This window comes from Mya arenaria, chromosome 11 (genome assembly GCF_026914265.1).
Source record: "Mya arenaria isolate MELC-2E11 chromosome 11, ASM2691426v1".
Classification (NCBI taxonomy): domain Eukaryota; kingdom Metazoa; phylum Mollusca; class Bivalvia; order Myida; family Myidae; genus Mya; species Mya arenaria.
In genome coordinates, this window is record NC_069132.1 from 8,025,607 (window position 1) to 8,051,800 (window position 26,194).

At 36.3% G+C, this 26,194-nt stretch overlaps 1 protein-coding gene across 1 annotated transcript; it reads right to left on the bottom strand.

The window, feature by feature from the left end:
• Nucleotides 1–410: 410 nt before the first annotated feature.
• LOC128207868 (eIF-2-alpha kinase GCN2-like) lies at nt 411–19,195 on the bottom strand. The gene is made up of 18 exons (XM_052911046.1): nt 18,959–19,195; nt 14,301–14,422; nt 13,676–13,778; nt 13,035–13,208; nt 12,417–12,500; nt 11,505–11,638; nt 11,008–11,049; nt 8,994–9,118; nt 8,730–8,893; nt 8,440–8,550; nt 7,644–7,793; nt 7,334–7,398; nt 5,058–5,166; nt 4,324–4,424; nt 3,972–4,096; nt 3,476–3,669; nt 1,030–1,163; nt 411–726 (listed from the first exon to the last, which is right to left on the bottom strand). Exons 1-18 carry the CDS (start codon nt 19,061–19,063, stop codon nt 411–413), a joined length of 2,358 nt encoding a protein of 785 aa, XP_052767006.1. The 5' UTR covers nt 19,064–19,195.
• Between the last annotated feature and the right edge of the window lie 6,999 nt (nt 19,196–26,194).

A 26,194-nucleotide genomic window follows, 5' to 3' on the forward strand; every position in this document is an offset into this window, starting at 1 on the left:
AGTCGTAATGGCTATACTTGACTGTATTTGTGTGTTTCGTATGTAATGAATTCTAAGATTAGGTTACAAAAGTAGAATAGATTAGAATTAGAGCTAACACTTAATATAATTAATATTCTCAACTCATGAAGACACAAACTGCTTCACCCAGGTATATATTCTTTGTTCAAATTTAAACCATGCACTGTAGTCAATATCCAAGATAGATGTCTTGTTTGCGATTTACATACAGATATGAGTAGGCTGTCCGAGGGGAAGTGTTATGGAATCTTCAAAATCATGTGGAAAATGTGATATGGGGAGCCTACTGGTAAATATGGAAGAACTTTTAGGCCAACTGCAACTTGATTAGAAGCTACAAGTATTAGCATTGCTTGGCAATCTACTTCCAGAGAAAAGACATCTTGTACTCACATAAAGGAAAGAGCAAACACATCCTCATCTGGCAAGGATTCATCATCTGAACTAGACAAGTCATCGTTACCATGGAAACCATGTGACTTTGACCTTGACAACTCATATGAGATACTGAAGTCCATGGATGCATTGTTAACCTGCGGGGCAAACTTCTCAATGTCATCTGTGATTTCAAGACTGTTTTTGCCAAAGTTTGTTGGTAAGGAGACTTTTCTCTCTGAGTGAGAGTTTCTGGGAGTTTCAGTGCGAGAAGAGGAGGATTCACTGCTGGCTGCCTCATCACTTGTCTCGATCCAGGAATTGTAGTATCTGTAAGAATATTTAATATAAGAGTACAAATTTTGTTTAGCTTGTGTTTATTTGCTTTAATCTAAATCCATTGTCTTATATGTTGTCAAGTGACTATAGTTATGCTAAAATGCAATATTTTTCGCTGATGATTGTGTCATATAAAACTTATCATTAATCCATAAAAAAAGGAGAGTAGAATTGTGCTGGAAATAAAAAAAACAACGTATCTTATAACACATGATAAAGGCCAACAATTAGATCAATTGACTGTTTTGTTGTGTTTGTTTTCTTCACTAAATCCTTGATTCCATATCTGCCCACCTGACCACGTTTTCATGGTTAAGTCTGGAGAGTAGTTTCACTTCCCGGGTGATTTTCCTCTTGAAATGCTGACTCTTGGGGTTCAAGGGTATCCTCTTGATGGCATAAAACCTTCCATCTAACGTATTCTTTACCTGAGGAGACAATGACTTTCTATCAGATATGCCTGACTGACACAAAAATTCTTTACAATTACCTGAAAATTTATTCTGAAAATTTTATACCAATAGTTCCATCATGTCATTCTTGTACAACATTTGACTTTAAAGCCTATCAATGCTTAATGGAAAAGGAAAAACAACAACAATTAGGTTGGAAATGCTAATCTTAAACATGCCTTAAAGGCCTAGATCGGTAGCCCTGGACTACTGGTCTGTGATTGACAGGACATTAGGATAGCGGGAGTCTAAAGCTATAAAACTACGCTGACCAGGGCAACTGAGGGCAAGTTATAACATCAGTATGGCCAGACTGTTTTCATGAAGTTTTCCACAGAATTCAAGCAAAAGTGAAAATTCCAGATTTTACTCAGATTAATACAGCAGCTAGCTATCAACTACAACTTGAATATATTGACTTGATCATAACTTCCAGGCTTTTTACACCAACATACATTTAACATTTCACATGATGAATGTAATTACCCCACAGCTATTATCTCTATTTCACAATGTGATACTATCATAATTTCGTTAAATATTATCATATTAATTTAGTAACCACAACAAAACACATGTTCATATGTTTTTTATTTATTTTATTTAATAATATTCCTATGTCTGGGTCACCTTATTCAAGTGAAGTCAACACTTTCATTTAATAATATTGAGGTAATCATGTAATAACGACTTTACTAACAACTTTACACAGAAAGAACATTGTTATATTTATATTAAGGTAAACCTGTATAAGTAATTTTATGCGTGCTCATGACCGCAATCTTTCAGTAAGTTTTTTTAGACCATATGAACCAAAGAAAATGTAAAAACGAAAAGACGGTATCTAAGAAAATGAAACAAATTTCATCAGGAGCTCAAAAAATATTGCAATAACATGGCACCCACAATTGTCTGACAAAGCAGCCAAAGTACATATAACCACTTGTACTTTGCCATAGACAATTGCAGAAACAACCCTGACGAATTACGTGCTATAATAGACAACTGTATACCTCATTTTCAAACTATTCATGAAAGTTGTCCTGCAGAGTCACAATGCAAAACACCGAACTTTGTTCGTGTAACGAGATCCAGTGGCTGTAAGACTTTTGAAGAATTTCCTCCATAGTCTCAATGCTGCAGACTATGCACTTACAATCTAAAGAAACATGTTAAAAGTTTCAACAACAGTGTTCTAATTTACTTGGACAAACGAATACACTATAAAAATTCAAGCTACAAAACCAGGATTGATCTAGCAACGCTTAGCTTGAACGAACATATTGATGATCCATACACGTCCCAGTCTAATCGACAAAATGTTCAGCATAATCGTAGAAACCGTGGGAAACATGTAAGAACAAAACGTACAAATTTGTAAATGACATCTGGTCTCTCCTTGTAAGTGTGAAAGAAGACGGAAAGATCATTCAAGGAGCAAATGACCAACATGTAGATAATGCTGATCATTATGATGAGGAAATATAAAATATTTTGTACCTACTTATGATAACAACGTTATCGCAATGATTAATATTTATAAGTATAATATTTCTACTATTTTTCTCGAACATATCATGTATAATGAACAGCCAAATGTATGTGCATAATTATTACAGTCTCACTAACCTCTGTTATACTACAACCGGTGATATACATAGCTGTACCTTACAGCTGTATGTATTATACCCTGTACAATGTTTGAATACAATGTGTAAAATTAAAATACCTTCTTTTTCATTTTGAAAAGGTATTAACTAGATTTCAACACATTGTATAACTGTATCAAATTTAATTTGTATTATTGGTATGCATCCTTTCACATTTATCATGTAACAATTATTTGTACAAAACTTCTTCATATATATACATTATATATATGTTTTTTATTATGTTTTACGTCATTGTCCTATAACATATACTCACTATTGATGGTAATAATGTATTGAATTGAATTTGATTTGATTTAATCTACATAGCCTTGCATTATAATATAAAAAGCTATAAACATACTTTAAACTATTTGGGTTCATATATTTCTTCTCTTTACCCAGGCACAAAAATTCCAGACTGACCGTGCTGCTAATAATGATTATGACCAGCAAACTGCTTTTCAATGACCCATTACCCAGCTTGTGTTAATTCCTCCTGTCAATCATAGACCAGTTCTCCAGGACAACCGATCTAGGTCTTTAATGCAATGCTTTTGTTAAATTATACAAATTATTTCCTAAGTCTTTGATTTACAACACAGCATTTAAACTTGTTCTTACAAACTTAACTCTCACCTTTATCACATCTCCAAAGCCTCCTTTCCCCAGTAGTTTAAGTACATGAAACTCATTTGTAAGCCTCGACTGACCACTGGCCTCCCAGGCAGTTATAAAGGGCAGCAACTCTTCACCCTCACTGTCAGAATTCTCCAGAGAGTTGTCCTTCCTGACTAGGCAAACGCCTCCCTCACATGTACATTTGTCTTTGGCTAAATGTATCATAATCATACTAGAGACATTATTGGAGCTTTCAAGCAAAAAACTGACACAAAAAAGAGAAAATTGTAAACATAAATCATTTGTGTTCTGGAACTTATTACATGAACCCATTTACATATGAATATGTGTTCCAAATGTTATGCTGATATTTTAAGTTCTGGCCATTATAAAAATAAACCACCTCCATAGAAACCAAGATGGTAATGTTACCTCAAGTTTTCTTCCTAAAAAACATACACAAGTCAAATTTTGAAATTGTCTGATATACATAAAACATTCAATTTAATCAAACCTTTATGCAGCTTGCTAGTTGTGGCTGTGGGGGCTGGTATGAGGGTGGGGACAGGCTCCTTGACAAATGCATGTTCAAACAACTGGGAGCAGGACCAGCGCAGCTTGTCATCCCGTAACAAACACCTGATAGTAACAGTTGTGTAAGGCTTTATTCAAAATGTCACATCTTCAGTGAGATAAATGTTTTCATTCAAATTGACCATTTATTGTTGGAAACAAAATAAAACAAAAAAACTTGAAATTGAGGCTGAAGTTTTTGTATTTATGTTTCTAAAAAAAAACAGAAAATTATCTGCTCTAATCATTTTTACTTATACAACATAGCATGGTATAAAACCTATTCGACATACTTGGCAAGGAAGTCCTGGAGAACAGCCGGTAAGGTGGACGGTATGGATGGTACTAGCTCATCACAGGCAGAACTCTGTGCCAGGGACAGTAGCAACACACCCTAGGGGAAAGGAAACATTGACACATACACTGTAAACCTCCTAGCATAGTCAATTTGGTGTTCCAGAGAAAAACATAAGTATCTTTTGCCAATCCATACATGAAATACATGATTTCTTGCATACCTTAAACTTTCAAACTCTATCTGGATATGGATGTTAAGTATATAGTTTTGTGAAATCAACAAAATTTAAGTGTGACAGTGTTTACTGATGTCCGTTTTTAATCACAGAAGACATTGAATACCGTAGTTCCTATAAAACATCCATTTTAACAGTGCAATTATTTCAAATTTCATTGTTAAGAAACAAATTTTTATCCTACAGCTTTGAAATGGTAATTGTTTAAAATTATACATTAAAGTATTATCAATTGGCATGTTGTTGCACGAGACTCATCTTCTATGGCGGAGAGAAGACCATTACTTCAGCACTGGTCACATGATTGTATGCAAGAAATCTTTACTAAATTCACTAACATATAACAGTCAAATAAATAACATTATTGAAAATAATGTTCTATTTTATTCTTATTTCAAATGAAACAGACTTTAAATAAATATAAATGGCTCCACTAGATAACCTGAATAGCTAAACATTGGTTAAAGCAAACAATATCAGGATATGGAACACACCAGCTGAAATATGTCTCCCTTCTTGCCTCCCCTGCCTGCAGTCTGAACATTGTCTGTGAATTTCACCCCTGGGCAGGACTCCTCTGCCATTCTGTGCAGGTCACAGAGTCTAAAACAACAATATATCACAGTCATATGCATTTCCAGTGAATAACACAAGCTGGGTTTCTGCTAGCATTTTTCGAAGGCTTGTATAGACTCACTTACGGGGTTGGGTATGGGAAGGTTGTCCTCTCAGATTTTTTTTTATAGTAGTGTAAAGTGTGCGATGTTCTGTATTTTTAGCTGTGAATCATGTGCTCATAAATAATAATTAAGTACAATAAAGTAATATATCACACACTTTTTAGTTAAGATAGACTTTCAAGTAGGAAAAAAGACTTCTATATTCTATTATATTACGGTGACAATATCACGAGCTTCACCTTCAAGCCGGGCTGGCGTCACCTGCACACGCTTGCATGTATTTGCTTAAAGAACGATGAGATCATCAAATTCATAGGAGGCACAAGGAATTTGCATTAAGACAAGTTGAAATTCTTAGAAGAAATGATTTGTTTTTCATGTAAACTTTCAATTGTCACTCTTAATTTCTGATACTCAATTGCAAGGTTGTGAGGTTTTCACAAGAACATGACATTCATTTCTGAATAACTTTTTGAACAGAAAAGATATGAAAATATTTTCTGTTTCCTCAAGTGGGAATTCTTTTTTAAGATTTTATTGAATTTTTAAGATGGGATCCTTAGCCAAAATTTCAATTTTGTAAAACAATTCAACGCTGTGTAAGGTGTGAAATTTTCGCGTTAAATTACAAATTGAGTAGCCAATCAATTAACACATCATTGTTTAATTTGAAGTCGAAAGCCAATAATGTTACTGATTGGAAATATGACTGTCCATTGTATTTGTCAATTTATGGTGGGAGAAATTGGGGAGAGCCGCTAACGTGATTTGGATGATGCATCAAGGGAAATATTCCCAATACGCCTTCTGGCGATCAGAAAACCATTACGATAGCAGCTAAGTAACTGGTTATATGGCCGACATGCCTTCTTTTCTGGTCAACTATTACAAAAGCCTAAGCTTAGTATTGTCAATTATGATTACTGTTTTGATAAAGCTAGTCTCTGCAGGGATTAAGGCATGTCGGTGCAATTAACAATAGTGTAAATATTAAGCTTCACTGCGGGAAGGCACGCTGGGCCTGACAAGCGAAAACGGCCTGGCGGAAACCATAACATACACGATTTACACCTACCCATAATTTCTCAAAAAAATGTGTTAAGGGTAGCAGTTAAAAATCATCTTAATTTGTTGAGCAAAATGACTTACTTGAACTTGATTAACTTGCAAGAGCATCTTTATGCAAACACCAATGTCGGTTTTTTTTACAATCAAATAAGGGGCAAATTAAACAATTATTAGCGCAAGAATTTTGGCCTTGCTATCCATGTATTTTCTCAGGAACCCTGTTTCATTTGGAATATCTTGAATGTTTTTAAGTTATGGCAAATGTTAATGTACAACAGAGAACAGGGTGACACAAATGTTGACAGAAACACCAAGACTTTGACAATACCTTGAATGTTTCTTTTGAAAAAAGGGTGCTAAAAACTTCCTTAAAAGCCTCAAGACTTGAGACTTGTTAGAGGAGAATTATACACAATCTGTATCAAAACAAGTATTGCCCTGAGCTTGATTCTGTTATATGGCCAATAAACAGGGGACACATAGCTGGGTATATTTGACTATTTAGCTGGTTAAGCCAGTTGAAATTAAATGTCCCTTCCTGAAGTCAGGTGTCCTTTCGAAAACTTGCCACTTTGTCTGTTTTCTTCTACTTTCTATGTGTTAGTATGGCAGTCTTTGCCTGTTTTACAAAGAATTCACATGATGTATGGTGCTTGTATGGTGCTTATGTAGCTCGTCTTATATAATTAATACAAATGAATAGAATACAAATCAATTTCAGCAATGAATCAATTGAAACAGGAAGTTGACCAACGGTAAATATAAAAACTCCTGTGCCAAATAATGGGCGTATTGGTGTCTGAACATGAAATGCCTAGGGATGTCGAAACACAGGTATTGTCCAACCCTGTCTGTATGCTCTTATGAGTGATATGCTTCACTATAATGTCATAAGAAAGCTTTGTTACAGTAAGTATGATTGTCTGAGAGTTGCTGTAAACAATTATTCTAAAGCCAAAATATATTTAAGTCTATACATGTTGTTCAAATTAAGAACGCAAAGGGAAAAGAAATTCACCAACCTCCTGTTGATACTGTAGTCTGCTATTCGGACTCTTCCAGTCACATCAATAAACACACTTGATGCCTACAACAGCAAAGGCCCTCATGTTTGAAATGAAGGACTCTTAAATTATGCAGAAAAATAAAAATTACTTATATATGCAATTTGAAAAAAGAAACATATTTCTGATACATGTAAAATGGACATCAGCACTGGTCTCTAGGCAGTTAAATACTTAGGAAAGTGTTCATCACCTATATTTTAAGTAGCTGTTTTCCAAATCAAGCTATGTACATGCATAAAACAAGTTAATAAAAACCAAAGGTCACCCTGAGATTCTTGTGTGTAACATCTTTGTTATGTAGATACTGAAGTCCCCCTAACAGCTCATGTGTGTATGTATGTATGGCAGCAAGAGGCAAGGTGCGTCGTGTCACATAAATGTCCAAGTTCTGGCCTCCAGAGTACTCCATTAGTGCCTGTGGAAGAAATTATAATGAAATGTGCATGTTTCAATATGAGAGCTTCAAAACACAAAGGCAATATAGAATCATTTCCGTACCAGACCAAATGCCTAGAAACGGTTGGATCAAGTTTAGATTTTAAATATCTGTAATATACATTTTATCATATTACTACCTATTATTAATTACAGTGTGATTCATTAATATCATAAATTTTACAATTATATACACAAGAACAAGAGCCGTCACAGGATTGTGAGAAATGCCCCCAAAAGATTCATTGAACAGATAGCCATAAGTATTTGGGCTTATATGGACAGGTAACCTGATTATCTAACACATTTTTCATGACAACCTTCCCTACCTACCAATGCAATTTGGAATTATTGATCACTAATGTTTTTGAAGGTTCAAAGTAAGAATAAGAAGATGATAAGTCAGTGCTAGTTGATGTCAATTCGTGTCTGTTGTTCTTTTAAATGAGATTCTTGGGCATGTTTGAAGGTGAACACTACATATAATTAAGAGATATTTTAACCGTTTTTAATTCATTGATAAATACTCTTATATTTATTAACTATATAGCAACCCTAGTATTCTTTACCAACAGGATTCATCCACTAACAGTATTCAAACTGCCTACCACAAAAATAATGCTTACATAGATGGTGATTTTTCCAGGTTCTTCAATGTATTTGAATGCCAGGTAGTGTAGCAGGTTTCTATGGTTCAACTTGAGCAATGAAAACATCTCTCGCTCTATGTTAGCCACCTAGAAGAAAATCTTTTGATCATAATGATATGCACATAAAGTAACATTTATATGAAGTTTTTTAAAATCCAAGTTAATTGTGAAATTGAGTAAATTTTATTTTAACAGAAAACATGTAATAATGTCTAGTATAAATCAACAAAAAACATGCCAATGTTTACCAACTATAGTCCACTGACCTGTTTACTGTACCCCTCCCCCTCAGTATCGCCCTCGACCCGACCACTGCTTCCCGCCTTCTTGGCCGCATGGCGCCATTTCAACACCCACTCGGATATGGCAACCAACTCACCAGTATTAGTGTCTATACCTGCATAAACTGTACTGCCATGTAGTCCATGCCCTGGAATGGCAAAGAAGATCATTTTCAAGTTCACTTATAGGTAAATTTGCATCAATGTTTTAAAGATAAATCAACCATGGGTTCAAAGTGTGCGACCTACCAAGACATGTTCCCCTGTGGACGATTCTCTCTGACTTTGTGTTAAAGGCAAGGACAACCACGCCCCCATGGTGATGTTTGCAGGGCCCATCTCCATCTTCCCCACTCTTCAGGGTCACCGTTCGCCTGTGGGGGACAGAAACAGATTCATGGCAGAAATGTGATAGAGCTTCTGGTATTGAAAACTAAAGCACTTGAGTATCACATGATCTGATTGTATTGCATGGTTCGTGGAATGGTTTCTCACCAAGGTGTTTTGGTTTCGATTTCCGGCCTTGGCGCATGTGAATATGTTAGTGCTTACATAGCAAGACAAATGGGTTTTCTCTGGGTTCTCTGGTTTCCCCAACAAGACAAGATAACACTCCTGCCCAACAACGAGAGTGACTTAGATAAAGTAAATAAAACTTTCTTCACAATCGTTGTTAAATAAATAAAATATAAACCAAATAATATGATAAGAGTCACAAAAATCAGAACTAAATAATGATTTATCAACAATTATTTTTAAAACTTTAACAGTAATTATACAATCCTGTTTTACAATATTATGTATTTAAAATTGTTTTCTTTATATAATATAACAACATTTAGGTTATTCAATTACAGATGACTCTATCTCAGTGAATATGTTGTCAAAATAAAGAAATATACATACATTATACAAGTAAAGCATGTGTGTATTAAATGTGATATGAAATCTTTGATGATAAAAGTTGACAATATTAATGGGAGCAAATCACCAGCCATAGCATACCAGGGAAACATGTAGAATAACAGTCAAAACAACGTTCAGTCAATAAGACCAAACAAGTAAATGTCAATGTAGCAGCGGTAGTGTAGTGCGTAGAGTGTCTTATCTATCCATTATTTAGCAAGCAACCGGCAAAGTACAGGACATTTACAGTTTCATTCAAAAGAAAAAGGTGTTCTTTACTATAACAGGATTTGCATGAACAATATTGAAAGCCCATTCATGTATTCTACACGGCAGGTCAAATATTGAATTACTTTAACTGAATGTCAACCAGCTGTTCCTTCCAAATTGGAAACAAATTCTAACGTGGGAAAATACAAAACCATGCTAATATATAGCTGATATACAAGCAAATACAGGTATACATATTTTGAGTTTTGTATGCATGCACTTGACAGCTGAGCTGGTCTTAAAAACTTTGCAATACTCTTGAAGATCCATGTACACTTACTTCACGTAAGGTAACATAATTATGAAGAAAGACATGTCAGGACTAAAGACATATACATGTAATAACAACCTCAATCAGATCATTGTATTTTCCAATATCGGAAAAATAACCAAAGTCTACCAATAAAATCATTAAAATTCCAAAAAAAAATAAAGAAAAGTTTATAATTGAAAAATTATACAGATAAATGTTGCTTTTCTGATCATACATAAATGCAGAGTAGCATGTACAGTGAATACAAACTCGTACCAGCGCTGTACTAATAATAGGGTTTTAGCCAGGTTTTAAAAAGGACAGGGTGCTACAGAAAAGGACAGGATGTCCAGGAACAAAAGGCCACATTGTATCGGGCAGTGAATAATTGAAGCATTATTTCACAGAAAATGTTAGATATTGTGCTTATTTGAAGTACTATTAGGTTTTTAAATGCCAAATATGTAAAGTTTGTTTGAATTCATAATAATATTTCATGTTTTAATCAAATCATAAGAAATATTTTATTAAGCATTGGATTTTTTGAAGGCAGCAGGGTGCACATTCTGGTCTCCATGACGGCAGAAGGGTGGTTCCAATAAAGGTGAGGGTGCGGCACCCTCCCACAACCCTCCAGCTAAAACCCTACAATGATATCTGTTGTTTTTTCACCTCAATAAAGCGATAAAATGAACAGTTACAACTTTAAACAATATAACATAAACAGATCAGCGTGCAGAGGAAAAGTCTTCACATTTTTAATAAGCCTGAATACAGAATGAATGATCAATCTGGCTGTATAATTTCCACAACACTGTTCAAGTAAAGCGGTACCTCTGTGTAGGAGACACCGGGACAGTGAATTGCACCACAGGGCTTGAAACAAGACAGTTTATTTCCTTTTTATATAAAATATTCTAATCACAGAAACAAATCACCTGAGAAGTTTAAAAAACAAACTCATATTACTATCCAATATTCCACATATAGTATGCCCATTAGAGCGATGTATTGGGAAGCTTTTGATTATTTTCAGTATATGTACTGTGCTGTTGTTTTTATATAGCATACATTTGAAATTCTTCTCAAAGAAGTACATGTAAGACAAGTTCATTGTAAATGTCCTTTCATAAGTATTCTTCTAAATTAAAATATAACTTAATTCCCAAATTTTTTATTGATTTGAAATTATTCTTTGGATTGATTTATATTCTTGGTTTTCTGAAAGTTTTCAGTTAATACAAAGTTTTGGGTGTAGTTTGAATATTTATTATCATTAAGTTATTTTGAGAAGTCTTTAAATCAATTAACTCACTCCAGGCTCTAGTTACCTCCTGTGTGACTGTCTCCCATCCTCCTGGCCGTCCCTGTGTTTCTCCCCCGGTGACATAGATAGCCTCCCCTGGCCTGCCTCGACCTTTCCTTTGCCTGGTGAACCCACTGGAATGGCTTTTTCTAGTGAACCCTTAAATACACACTGTATACATATCATTCATATTCCACACACACGCACGCACGCACGCACGCACGCACGCACGCACGCACGCACGCACGCACGCACGCACGCACGCACACAATAATACAGTACTAAGTATTTCGTTTATCCATTATTTAGCATATTTTTATGTATGCTATTAATTTTCGTTCATTGTAATTCTGATTGATTTCATTATAAACCTTGACTATCTAGATGCTCGAATAAAACCCGGGTTTAACTTTCCAGCTTTATTGTAGCTAATTTGCAGGGCATTCTTATATAAAATCATTAAAGTGAAATGAAAAAGACAAAATTAAAAGCATGAAACAGCATTCGTTTTCCTTTTATTTAATTTTCTGTTAAAGTACATAATGAAAGTCTAATTTAAAGATGAAATGACCAATAATACGACCAACGCACAATAAACGTCATGAACGATACACGTATACACGATCTTGTCTTTCCCGAAAACAAACTCATTTTTTCTGAGTAATCGAGTACTCGATCGAAAGATTGTCTGAGTACTCGAGTACCAATTTTACTACTCGTTGCCATCCCTAATGAATATTAATGGAAATATATTTAATGTTTTTAATTAACTGATTGGTCAAACATGAATAAAACAGCGCAAATTTGACAATAACAACACATTGGCTATGACAATCACAGGTTCCTCAAAACATAGATGAGACAACAAATTTTGCAATATAATTATCTACCCTTTCAATATACATTTGGTTCTTAATTCTATGTTCCAGGGCCTTACCTGTCTTGCCTCGTCACGTCTCTTTCTTGTCTCCTCTTTCAGGGCCTCCTGTCTCTTTGCAATCTCATCTTCGATCATGAGTAACTATAAATCAAAGAACACTAGCACTTAGAACACTATCTTAAATGTACACTCAATCAACATAACTGTTCAACGGTATTATAACATTACATGTAGGTAAGTTGTAAAACAAGGGGTTAATGCCGAGACACTATTTAGCACAGATTTTTTATTTTGACAAATGTGATTTTGCAGCAATGTTCAAGTTGAAAGAGGAAGAATAGAGTGCTGCCAACCCATATTCAAACTAGTTCACAAGATTTTGAATGAGATTACCCATACTGGTCCTAAATCTCATGCATAGAAATATTCTGACTTGAGTTTTTTGAAGAATGAATAAACACTGTGTACTTTATGAACGCATATTATTACTTGATTTGACCAAGTGACCTAGTTTTTTAGCTGACATGACCCATATTCACACAGGTGCTTTATAAAAGATGAATTTATCAAAGGAAAAAGATACTCTTAGGTGAGAGGCAGACCCTTTAAACACATGACATCACACCCAATTTCATTTATACTTAAACTGAATTAATAATGCTCAAATGCTCCCACCTCTTTTTCCTCCTTCTTCCGCAGCAGTTCCATGCGCCTCTGTTGTTCCTGCGCCTCACGGTCCTCTTGTTGCTTCTTGTTACTCATCATCTGCTCATAGAACGACTGGGGAGGCGGTTTGTTGTTGGCATACAGGAACGTCTGAACATGCTGTGACAACTCTAACATCATCTCCTGCATATTTTATATTCACAACGTAAATTATGTAATCAAATTGTTTTTTCAATATTTTCTTTTATTCATTTTAAATCTATCTTTATCAAGCATTTTACTAGTTTGTTGGGCACATGCATACATATAATTACACAAAATGTCCATTGTGTACTAGTTGTTTATTTTTCGATTTACTAAACCATTCAATTGTTATAAGCCAGGCTGTGTTTTGTTTGGTAAAGCAAAAACTAATAGTCACTATCTTTGTATTTGCGTGAATGTCTGACTAATAAACAAATGGCTGTATATGACACTTAATAAAAAATTATAATTAAAAAAGAACTTTAGCATTCTTTTTTGTCAGAAGCCTATGTAAATCATTTGGCGGGGAAATCGACATAAACATGATCAGTCTAGTATTGCTTTAAGAGTTGTTTATACCAGTTTTAACCAATTATTACTGGTTTCCAGTTGAAATTAGTTTGTACCTGTCCTTTCAGTTGTGTTGCACGATTTTCCAATTCAGATTTAAGAGAATCAAGCTGCTGATTCGATAGTCCCTTTGAATTCTCTAACCTCATGGTCGGAAGGCTTAAAAGTACAAAATAAAGTTGTGTTTGAGTAATACAGTTACATACAGAGTTAGAGCACACAATGCCAGAGTTGGTGTAATCATACAAGCACAAGGCATGAGTTGGTTGATTTCAATTACACGGATCTTATGTGTAGTAATTGTTTTGTAAGACAAATTTCAAGTAGCGTGTATAAGTGTATCATTGTAATTAATCATCAGTGGTATACTACTTATTGCAGCATAAGAGCTCTGCCTTCTAGTTACCATTTGATACAAAAACTTACCAATATGGTACAAGGATTTTAAGAATATATTTGTTTGTAAAACAAGCGCCGTTATTGGTCTTTCATGTCAGAGAGTTTACAAGTTTCTAATCTTCATGCAAAACATTTACTGTAGGCATTTCATTGCATTACTAATCAGTCAGAGTCCAAAATTAAACATATATAATCAGCTGATTTACAGAATAATGTGGTAAGTATTTTTAAGAGAAAGAGTTAAACATTATTTTGATACATTTGATGCCTAATGTCACATACTCGTCAGGATAATGTTCTGGACAGATGAAGACCAAGTCCAACTGAACATGTGCTTCCTCCGCATGATTGCCATAGCTCTCCTGAGGTTTTAAAGTAAGGCTTACTTCAGGGGCTCTTTCAACCTACAAACAAAAGGACACTATAAGATATTAGTTTAACTACAAGTTGGTTGAGCTTTTGTATAAGACCTCAGTATTCTCCACTTTACTTGGAACTTGTATACTTATATGTGGAAGACAGGGATAAAAATATGGTTTTCAGAACAGAGCAGAGTGTAGTAAAGTCAAGAAATCCAAGCTTCTTCTAAAAGGGCACAGTACTGGTCTACTGGTAACAAAAAGTCATACTTTTATTATTTTTTTCTACAATAGTTTCCCACAAAAAACATACAAGTATACTCTCTACAGTAAGAGCACAGACAGAAGATGCTTATGCTCATCTGTTTTCCTCAGTCTATCAAGGAGCATTTGACAAACAGTAAAACCAGTCATGGTCTGGTCACATAAAAGATTTTTCACTACTGTAAAAGTTCTCAATGCATGGCAACGCTGCATAATTTTTTTTTTTGGTTGAGACCTGTAATTTAAAGAGTCTGTACACCAGATTGGCACTTACATTTTTTTTCCATAATGAATCTCAGGACAATTATTTAACAAGAGATGTTTGTCAAACATTATGCCCCCCCCCCCCCCCCCCGAGCGCACAGGTGCCTCAAAATCCATAGGAGTCATCAGCTGGTCACCAAAAATCTAAATGTCAAGTTTGAGGGCCATGGGTGCAGGCATTGAAACGTTATCACACAGACAAGCTTTTTCCGTTCGAGGTCACTGTAACCTTGATCTTTGACCAGATGACCCCTAAAATCATAAGGGGTCATCTACAACTCCAAGTCATTTTTGAGGGCCATGGGTGCAGGCATTGTCGAATTATCACTTGAAACATTTTCGCATTCAAAGTCACTGTGAACTTGACCTTTGACCCAATGACTCCTAAAATCAATAAGTGTCATCCCCTGGTCAGGCCCAACTTCCATGTCAAGTTTGATGATCATAGGTTCAGGCATTGTTGAGATATCACTGGGAGAAGATTTGTTATTTTTTTTGTGTTAAAGGTAACTGTGACCTTGACCTTGGCCCGATAACCCCCAAAGTCAAGAGGGGTCATCTACTGGTCAGGCTCAACCTTCATGTCAAGTTTGATGACAATTGGTCAAGAAATTGTCAAGTTTGCTTTCAAGGTCACTGTGACCATGACCTTTGACCCCTAAAATCAATAGGGGTCATCTACTTGTCAGGCCCAACCTCCAAGTGAAGTTTGAGGGCCATGGGTGCAGGAATTGTTGAGTTATCACTCGGACAACATTTTATCGTTCAAAGTCACTGCGACCTTGACCTTTGGCCCAATGACCCCTAAAATCAATAAGGGCCATCTACTGGTCAGGCCCAACCTCCAAGTCAAGTTTGATGGCCATGGACAACCTTTTACCATTCAAGGTCACTGTTACCTTGACCTTTGGCCCGATGACCCCAAAAATCAATAGGGTTCATCTACTGGTCAGGCCCAACCTCCAAGTCAAGTTTGAGGGCCATGGGTGCAGGCATTGTCCAGTTATCACATGGACAACCTTTTACCATTAAAGGTCACTGTTACCTCGACCTATGGCCCAATGACTCCCAAAATCAATAGGGGTCATCTACTGGTCAGGCCCAACCTCCAAGTCAATTTTGAGGGACATGGGTGCAGGCATTGTTGAGTTATCACTCAAACAACCTTTTACCATTCAAGGTCACTGTGACTTTGACCTTTTACCCTATGAGCCCAAAAAACAATAGGGGTCAGCTACTGGTCAGGCCCAACCTCCAAGTCAAGTTAGAGGGCCATGGGTGCAGGCACTGTCCAGTTATCACTCGGACAACCTTTTACCATTTAAGGTCACTGTGACCATGACCTTTGACCTGATGAGCCCCAAAAACAATAGGGGTCAGCTACTGGTCAAGCCCAACCTCCAAGTCAAGTTTGAGGGCCATGGGTGCAGGCATTGTTGAGTTATCACGTGGACAACCTTTTACCATTCAATGTCACTGTGACCTTGACCCGATGACCCCCAAATACAATAGGGGTAATCTATTGGTCAGGCCCAACCTCCAATTCAATTATGAGGGCCATGGGTGCAGGCATTGTTGAGTTATCACTCAGACAACCTTATACCATTCAAGGTCACTGTGACCTTGACTTTTGACCCGATGAGCCCCCAAAACAATAGGGGTCATCTACTGGTCAGGCCCAACCTCAAAGTCAAGTTTGAGGGCCATGGGTGCAGGCATTGTCGAGTTAACACTCAGACAACTTTTTACCATTCAAGGTCACTGTGACCTTGACCTTTTGCCCGATGACCCCCCAAAACAATAGGGGTCATCTACTGGTCAGGCCAAACTTCAATATCAAGTTTGATGACCATAGGTCTAGGCATTGTTGAGTTATCACTCGAACAAGCTTTAAAATTATTTTACCATTCAGGTCACTGTTACCTTGACCTTTGACCCGATGATCCCTAAAATCAATAGGGGTCATCTACTGGTCAGGCCCAACCTTCATGTCAAGTTTGATGACCATATGTCCAGGAATTGTTGAGTTATCACTCGGACAAGCTTTGGTCTACCAACGGACCGACTGACATGCCTGTGCAAAGCAATATACCCCTCTTCTTCGAAGGGGGGCATAATAAAATGTTTTACTCTTTGATATCATAATTGTAAAAAAAAACATACCAAAATGTAAAAAAAAAAAATAAATCGGAGACTCAACACTTCTTTGAGCAAGAGTTATTTGCCTTGCTAAACCAGTGCACATCCTCACTGGTAAAATAACTTTCATAAGAATATCTTGCCTGGTTATTAACATACAGCCAAGTATAAGGTTCTGCATGACATTGTCAAAATATCAAGAGGCATAACTTGACCTTTTTTAAAGTCAAAGTAATAGGCCGTGCTACAAATATCATGAGTACAAAGTTTATTGTAAATATTTTGAATGGCTATTAAGTAACAGTCAGGTTATTATGGTTATCTAAAAGTTAAGACCAGGTTTAAGATTTTGCATGACTTTTTCAACTGCAAAGGGCCATAACATGAAAACATTTAAATAAAAACAGAGTATGGGCCTTGCAACACAGTCATGTGCTTTTTGTATGTATATAGTGATATGTGTAAAAGGTTCTAAGCGAATATCTTGAAGATTATAAAGTTATGACCAAGTTGATGTTTTTTCATGACCTTTTTAAAACTATCAAGAGGCATAACTTGGCAATTATTGAACCCATATTTATAGGCCTGGCTTTTCAAGTGTATTATGTCTCTGGTAACATGTGCACCAAGTTTCATTCAAATATCTGGAAAGGCTTTTGAGTTTTGCCATATGAGCCTGAAGATACCAAAGCCATGACAAGAATTCAACTAATTTTCTCTAAAGACACAGAGGAGGTAAAATGCATTTCTGGTCTTTTATTTATAGTTGAATACAAATACCATTATACTGATCTACAAGTACACTTAGTACACAAACTCTAAAAAACAGCTGTCATGTTATATGTCAAATTTAGGTGATACACTTTACAGAACAAAATCACAGCTAAGTAAATACCACAAGACATTGAAATGATACTGTTGATCAGTGAATGACAGCATAAGTTCGCGTGTATCTTTGAATCATTTGAATATTTCAGGACTTTGCTGCACCCTACCCTTTTTTGGTAGCATATTTCTGCCCTCAAGAAAATGATCAGCATGTGTTCAATTCTGTCTGAATTCATCAACTGATAGTTTATGATACTGAAATATTGTTTTGTTTAATACTTATTATATGGTTATACATACTGTTTCCATTTTCTGATTTCATTTACAACCTAAGATTACTGATAAAACATTTTATAAGAGTTCTTCGCTGTCCATTACATCCTAAAGCCCTACATACAAAACATTTCTGAAGGTTATCTTGTGCACAGCACCAAAAAAGTTGACCACAATATGTGGTAACTTTTTCACAGTTGAGCGAACTTCTGTATGGTGTCTTATGACATATAAGGAAGATCTACTTATATGTGGCCTTACTTTTGTGCCCAAGTTTTGATTTCATATTTCATCCCTTATAACAATCAATGATATGAAAAAGTAAAACAATAAGCCATTTTGACTTTCATCAGAATCCAGAAATTCAATCAAATGAACTTTTGCAGGAAATTAGCCTTCATACATTTATTTATGGACCATTTGAAAATTGACTGTGCCATGGGTCCAACTTGGCAGAGCAATGTAAATAATATTAGAAGTTGTATGTTATACTTTCCAGAACCAAGATTGATCGACAGAGAATATTTAAACATTTCCAGCTCTAATGTTCATGAACGTCAATCTATTCATCAACAGTACAAGTTAAATTGTTGCTGATTTTTGTTTAAAACGGTTTAAAAGAAGGGCAGAAGTTCTAACTAAAATGATCTTGTCTGTCAGACAGAATGTCTGAATGAGGAATTTCATGAAGGCTGGGTTGTTTTTTTTCAAAATAAAAGCAGCAACAACACACACGCTATGACATTAATTCGAACCTTTTTTTAACTTGATGTATCAATAAGTTAACAGAACAAGGAGTGACAAACAACATACTTTCCAAGCATTTTTCAGACGCAGATCTCGGAAAGCTTCCATAAATATAGACTGTAGCACTTGCAGTTCGTCATTTTGTCGCTCTTGGTAAGACTGGACTGCCATAACTTAACAATTCCAATATGATAACAAAAACAACATCCTTAATTTCATTGAATAATTTTACAATTACAAATAAAATGTGAGTCGTTGCAACAATCAACAATAACAAAGCGTCTGCTAACTTTGAAAACTGTACTGTGGTATAGACTAGTACCCTACGTTACTTTTTGGTAAGAAAAGAGAATGAGGTACCAGTCTAGATAATATTCGTTAATTAGACAAAACGGAACTATACGGCAGTAGAAACGGATGTTGCGCGCGACATACCTAGACGACGAAGATTGTATTTAAAGTCCTCCCTACGAGTAGTGTTTGACTTATTTTAAGTTTAGGGATTGCGATCTGACCCCGTAGTTCTTGTATTGCCGGTCGGTGGAATTACCGAAAATCCGGAAATCCCCGTAAATACCGAAAATCCCTTCCATTCTCTGAGGTATATAGCGTTTTCTTTAATACGCCCGGATTTACTACATTATTGTGTTCGAATGTTGTATGCCGTAATTGTTGGAGGTTGGAGAGGGGTGGGGAAGCCTGGGAAGGGTGGGGGTGGGGGTCGTGGTGACTGAAACCCGGGACCCCCTTTCATTTTACATCGAGTGTGCGAGGTGGTTTGTACGCCGGGAGTAATAACTTATTATTAGTGTCATCGCTTGTATGCCATAGTTGGTTGTAGAGAGGGGAAGGGGAGTCGGTGGAGGGGTGTTGGGGTGACTTAAACGTAATCAAAACCAACTAAGTATGATAACAAGATTTATTCATTCAGTTTCGTTTATGAAAATTGTACTGTATTGGATGACACCGCACAGCAAGACACTTAAATTTGCGATCTGATAAGACAGCAGACGGTAATAGAGATACACAGAAGTTGTGTACTTTACATGGGCTGGAGTTATTTTGTTATCGTAGATATTGATATTTAATGTTTTAACTTCAAACTAGTAATTCAATTGATATCACATTATATTTTTTTATTGATTTTCTGATTTTTAATATGTCGTACATTGATTGTTTAATAGCTTTTGTATTGATATTGCTTGTAATTAGTTATCAGTTTATATTGTTGAAAGCGCCTTTGAACGTGTATATAGAAATGGTGCTGTATAAGTTAATCGATAAATAATAATTAATTGTGTATTGTGAACAAGTTGTGTGTCGAGAAAGGTGAATAACTGGTATCAAGCGGGAGTTGATTATACAATTGTCCTTATGTGTATCATAACGAATTGTATGTGTCTCAACTGTTATGTGGAATCGCTTGGTAATTTTCATTGCACAATCTCGCGAAGAAATAAATGCAAATTGTACAATTTCACTTAAATACCATCACTGCACCTAAATACGAATCATCAACATCATATATTAACATTGGTCATGATAGGAAAGTGTTATTAATGAATAAAGGCATGATCTAATATTTTATATCGTAAAGCATACCGTTTAAATACTTACATGCAATACTCGTCTCAATATCGATATGGACATGTCATTGTGAGATATTGGTCCATGTCTGTTATCTATCAGTAATGACACCCCACTGTGACAGATTCTTATCGTGCGGTCAGTACCTGGAACCATGCTGTCACTGATGACTATAATACGATGTGTATTGAACCCCAATCAATGGCGTTCTGGTTCAAAACGGAATGCTCCTGTGAACCAGAAATTAAATCTTGTATTTACACGGAGGTAACAAGTAAGAGTACGCGGTGTATGAAAGAAACATCGGAAGTCTGAATATTTATTTCTTAGTGTAATGCAGTTCAAGAGTACGTTGCACGTCAGTGTTTACGATATTAAAGAAATTAAATATAATACACCACTGAGGGCCATATGACATAATAAGGACAGCCATTTACCCATCGAAGGTGTATATGGACCGAGGCGTAAGCCGAGGTCTGTTCACCTTCGGGGGTTGAGTAGGCGGTTATTATAATGCCATATGTCACGAAGTGGTATATTATATGAAAGAGGATGATCTTAAGCGAAGTGATATTGCTAATTTTCGACCATATGAGAGCGTTCAGTTATGGCAGGATGAATGTGGACTTGAATTGGACCAAAGATTTGTATTATATATACACGCTCTCGTCATGGCCCATCCCCCACCCCCACCCAAAACCTACCCTCATTTAGTTGAAGAAGTTTCAATACATTCCTAATTTGTTACGTACTACAGCTTCAGAGAACATTGAAATGCAACAGCATCTTCAAAAAATCATAAAAAAATTGGTCTAATTGAAAATAACCTCCCTTCCTTATGGACTTTCATTTCGTATTATTTTAAGACGGACTGCTTATGCAATGTTAAAAATATTCATCAATTAATCCCGAAAGAAATCGATACTTATTTTAAAATAATCATCCTATTCTGCGAAAACAGTTAGGTTGCCGAAACATTCACGGGAATGACCGTAAAGTGATATGTTCGAATTAAAGGTAATTAACAACCGTCTTGCCACTATGACAGTACTCGTGAACTGTACCTTGTTTGTTATATAGACCTATCTAGCTCACAAACATTTTTCTGTAAACCTTAATATCCCGTTTTAGAACTATTCACATAAAGGCACACCAGCATTTAAATGGGTTAGTAATCATACAGAAATGCAATGTTTTAAGTCCACGTAAGAGAGCTATGTAATGGCTCTCTTCAGCAGCAATGTAGCACTAACGCGCAAGGGTTGTGGCAAATGTAAAGCATGTATAATAATAGAAGTTAAATACACATATGATAGCCTGAACATTCAGTGTATAAAACAAAATAAATAAAACATATGTACAAGATGTAAAACTGAGTTGACAAAACAGTTGTATAATGACTGTCAATTATCAATCAAAGCATACAAAGAACCCATGGCTAGAAAGATAGGTATAATGGTGTGACATTGTTGGCAGTACTGTTGAATGTCACGTCAATGCATATGTCTCCGCTTTCCCTAAAGGGGGACATAAGCTGAAAACATAAGCACCCTTTTTTTCATTTTTAAGTACAGTTGTTACTTCATGCGTACCTCAAAGACTCGAAAGCGAAACGCGAGGAAAATATGCCTGTAACATGTCATGTTGTCGAGCAAGTTCGAACTCTTCATGAACTTTTCCTGAACTATTTTTATTTATTTGTTGTTGATGCGATATAGAGAAATATTTTATCATAAAGCGATGATTATGGAATAATTCATCCCAGTAAATGTAGTCGACATCAGCTAACCGTATTTATTGCTGGCCGTTTACAAAAGGAGTAATTGCATTTGCGACGTGAGTTGCGCTGAGAGATATGCCACCTCAGTGAGACTGAAGTTTCCCTACAATGGGATTCACGGCGGGTCTCTGCAGCAACAAACTCACGCGCTTAAAAGGGTCTCACCGATTGTCTAGCTCTGACATAAATGGTACACCCCAAAATTGAATTTACCATGTATATCGTTTGACATAAAAGTGCATGTTGACATCAGCTAGCCGCTATTATTGCTTATTATTGGCGCATGGTTTTCGACGACGACAAAAGGTTAACGCAATTTGGAAAAAGGAGTAGTTGCACTTGCGACGCGAGTTGCGCTGAGAGATATGCCACCTCAGTGAGACTGAAGTTTCCCTACAATGGGATTCACGGCGGGTCTTTGCAGCAACAAACTCACGCGCTTAAAAGGGTCTCACCGATTGTCTAGCTCTGACATAAATGGTACACCCCAAAATTGAATTTACCATGTATATCGTTTGACATAAAAGTGCATGTTGACATCAGCTAGCCGCTATTATTGCTTATTATTGGCGCATGGTTTTCGACGACGACAAAAGGTTAACGCAATTTGGAAAAAGGAGTAGTTGCACTTGCGACGCGAGTTGCGCTGAGAGATATGCCACCTCAGTGAGACTGAAGTTTCCCTACAATGGGATTCACGGCGGGTCTCTGCAGCAACAAACTCACGCGCAAGCACTTCAAAAGGTATGACATGTTTTCCAGAGTAGACACAGCATGGCACGAGCAAAAATGATACAAAATGTTACATAATTCAAAAACACATTATATGAACAAAATGACATACAATAAAACACATAACATCTAAAATGACAATGTTTTTTTTTGTACCGGACAATGGCGCACAGTAAATCCACAACAAACAATTGAATGCGCCTATGCATGAATTTGATGTTACTCAATATAATGGGAAATTTTCGTTTGGTAATTTTCAACACGCTTTTTTCGGGTATGTCGGTGTCACATGATCTCCCATATGAGGCGCCCTATCAGATATGGTAAAAAACAGTAAATTTGGGGGTTAGTTCGTAAGTAGCTGGACATGATGAAGGCAACGACATCAGCATTTACGTAGTTATATGACAACTAGAAACAAACACGTATAAATCGCCGATGTAAGCTAACTAAATAGGAAGGTAGGTTTTACTGTACATAGTGAGTGAACATGAAAAAACAACGCACCTTGAGGTCCTCATTGCAGAATGCGCCTAGTCGCCAGACGTGACTGTCCCCGAAAATTGCAACTTTCTTCATTTTTAATAACAAGAGTGAACACAACATACATGCAATATATTTGAGCACACCTTTATATATACTGACAATCTGGCGATTGTGCTCAAGCCATGCCAAGGTGTTAATTCTGCTACAAACATTCATTACACGGTTCTAACTTTGATATATCAACAAGCGCTTTCATTAGGTACTGCGAATTCACACCTTTTTACCAAACACGTGAAATTTAACATATCACGTTCTCAAGGTGTTCCGACTTTAATTAGCCAATTTTAAAATCCATATTCGCTTTCTTTAAAAGCAAATGCTTACAACGCTTTTCCTAAAATGTATTCACTAAATCTATATTGTACTATTATTATACCAAGAACAATACGAATATAATTGATAAAACAACATATATATATAAATAGAAACACTGACGTGCAATGTACTCTTGAACTGCATTGCATTAAGAAATAAATATTCCGACTTCAGATGTTTCTCTCATACACCGCGTACTCTTACTTGTTACCTTCGTGTAAATAGAACAGAACAGATATTTTATTAAGACTTGTACAACGTACATCATCTTCTTAACCACAAATGAATAATAAATAAACAAACACATGGTATAACATAGGTTATACATAATATGAAATAGAATCATAAATACATTCAAAAAAATATTCACATCAGGTGAGGATGAACAAAACTTTTATAATTATAAGTCAATATTTAAAGTTGATCTTCCAAATACTCCTTTGTGTAAATACAAGATTTAATTTCTGGTTCACAGGAGCATCCCGTTTTGAACCTGACCGCCATTGGGGTTCAATACACATCGTATTATAGTCATCAGTGACAGCATGGTTCCAAGTACTGACCGCACGATAAGAATCTGTCACAGCGGGGTGTCATTACAGATAGGTATCAGACATGGACCAATATCTCACAATGACATGTCCATATCGATATTGAGACGAATATTTCATGTATGAATTTAAATAGTATGCTTTATGATATTATTATCTTATATTAAGCCTTTATTCATTAAATACACTTTCCTATCATTGTCATGACAAATGTTAAAATATGTTGATGATTCTCATTTAGGTACAGTGATGGTATTTATGTGAAATTGTACAATTTGCATTTCTTTCTTCGCGAGATTGTGCAATGAAACATACCAAGCGATTCCACATAACAGTTGAGACACATACAAATCGTTATGATACACATAAGAACAATTGTATAAATTAGGCACACAATTGTTAGATATTCTTTTTCTTATGTACAAGTGATTCAAAGGTAATATTTCTACTATTGATACAACCTTATTCATTGTGATTTGACTATAATGTTTTCTGGCTTCATGTGAATGACCGTCCGATACTCGTATTGGGTATCATATGAATTGTAGTTAGAAATTATAGCAATCAAACACAATAAAATGTGATATTGAACTAGTTGTTAAAACATTAACATATATGAAATTAAAAGGACTTCCCGGGATTAAGCCACCCCCCTCGTCCGACTTCCACACCCCCCTCCACCCACCAACAACTTTGGCATACAGGACGACCAAAATGAAGTATTAAATATCGGCGTACACACCCTCGCATACTTTTTTGCATACGGTAAGGTACGACCTTACCCTCCCTTACCTCTACAATTTGAAATGAGATATGTGAAAGTAGTATTTGAGACTTCTTCGTAGCCACCACCCCCTCCTCCGACTCCCCCACCACTCTCCAACCAACCTCAACCACGACATACAACCCACTTAAACACAATACAGTTTTAAACCATACTGCATACTCTTGTGTATGTACTTAGATATATGAATGGGGTTCCCGGGGTTTAATCACTCCCTGCCCCACCCCAACTACTCCGACTCCCCCACCCCTCTCCAACCACCAAGATATACAGCATACAACCCACTAAAACACAATGCAGTTTTGAAGGAACGGCGTAAGAACCTCCTCGCATACTCTTCTTTTGTACGAACTTTTGAAAATGAAAGGGGGTCCCGGGTTTTAGTCACCACGACCCCCACCCCTAGGCTTCCCCACCCCTCTCCAACCTCCAACAATTACGGCATACAACATTCGAACACAATAATGTAGTAAATCCGGGCGTATTAAAGAAAACGCTATATACCTCAGAGAATGGAAGGGATTTTCGGTATTTACAGGGATTTTCGGATTTTCGGTAATTCCACCGACCCTCGTATTGCCCATTGCCCATTGATCACCATGTATAGCCTAAGAGCTCACCGGTAACTTTGACGATACAGTTACTTACACCACAGATGTTAAAAGGCGTCGTCAGGTTGTATCCAGCATTTTTTTTTCAGTTCATCTCTTTCCCTTCAAATAAAGTGTAAAATGCCTGTTTTCTCTACCCGACCTGGAACCAATAATACTTACTCCCAGACCCGACCGACCATTTTTACCCGGCGTACGACCCTATATATTTTTGGCGTGGTGTGAACTATTTTTTTGTAGTTTCCTAAGAAATGTGCATGTCTGAGAACATGTCAAACATGTACACCGTTTTATGTTTAAAATCTTAATTGATATTGATATACCCTGATGTAGGTCGGTTTGATACATGTACAGATACCCAGTTTTCCAAATGATAATTATGGAAGAACATTAAGT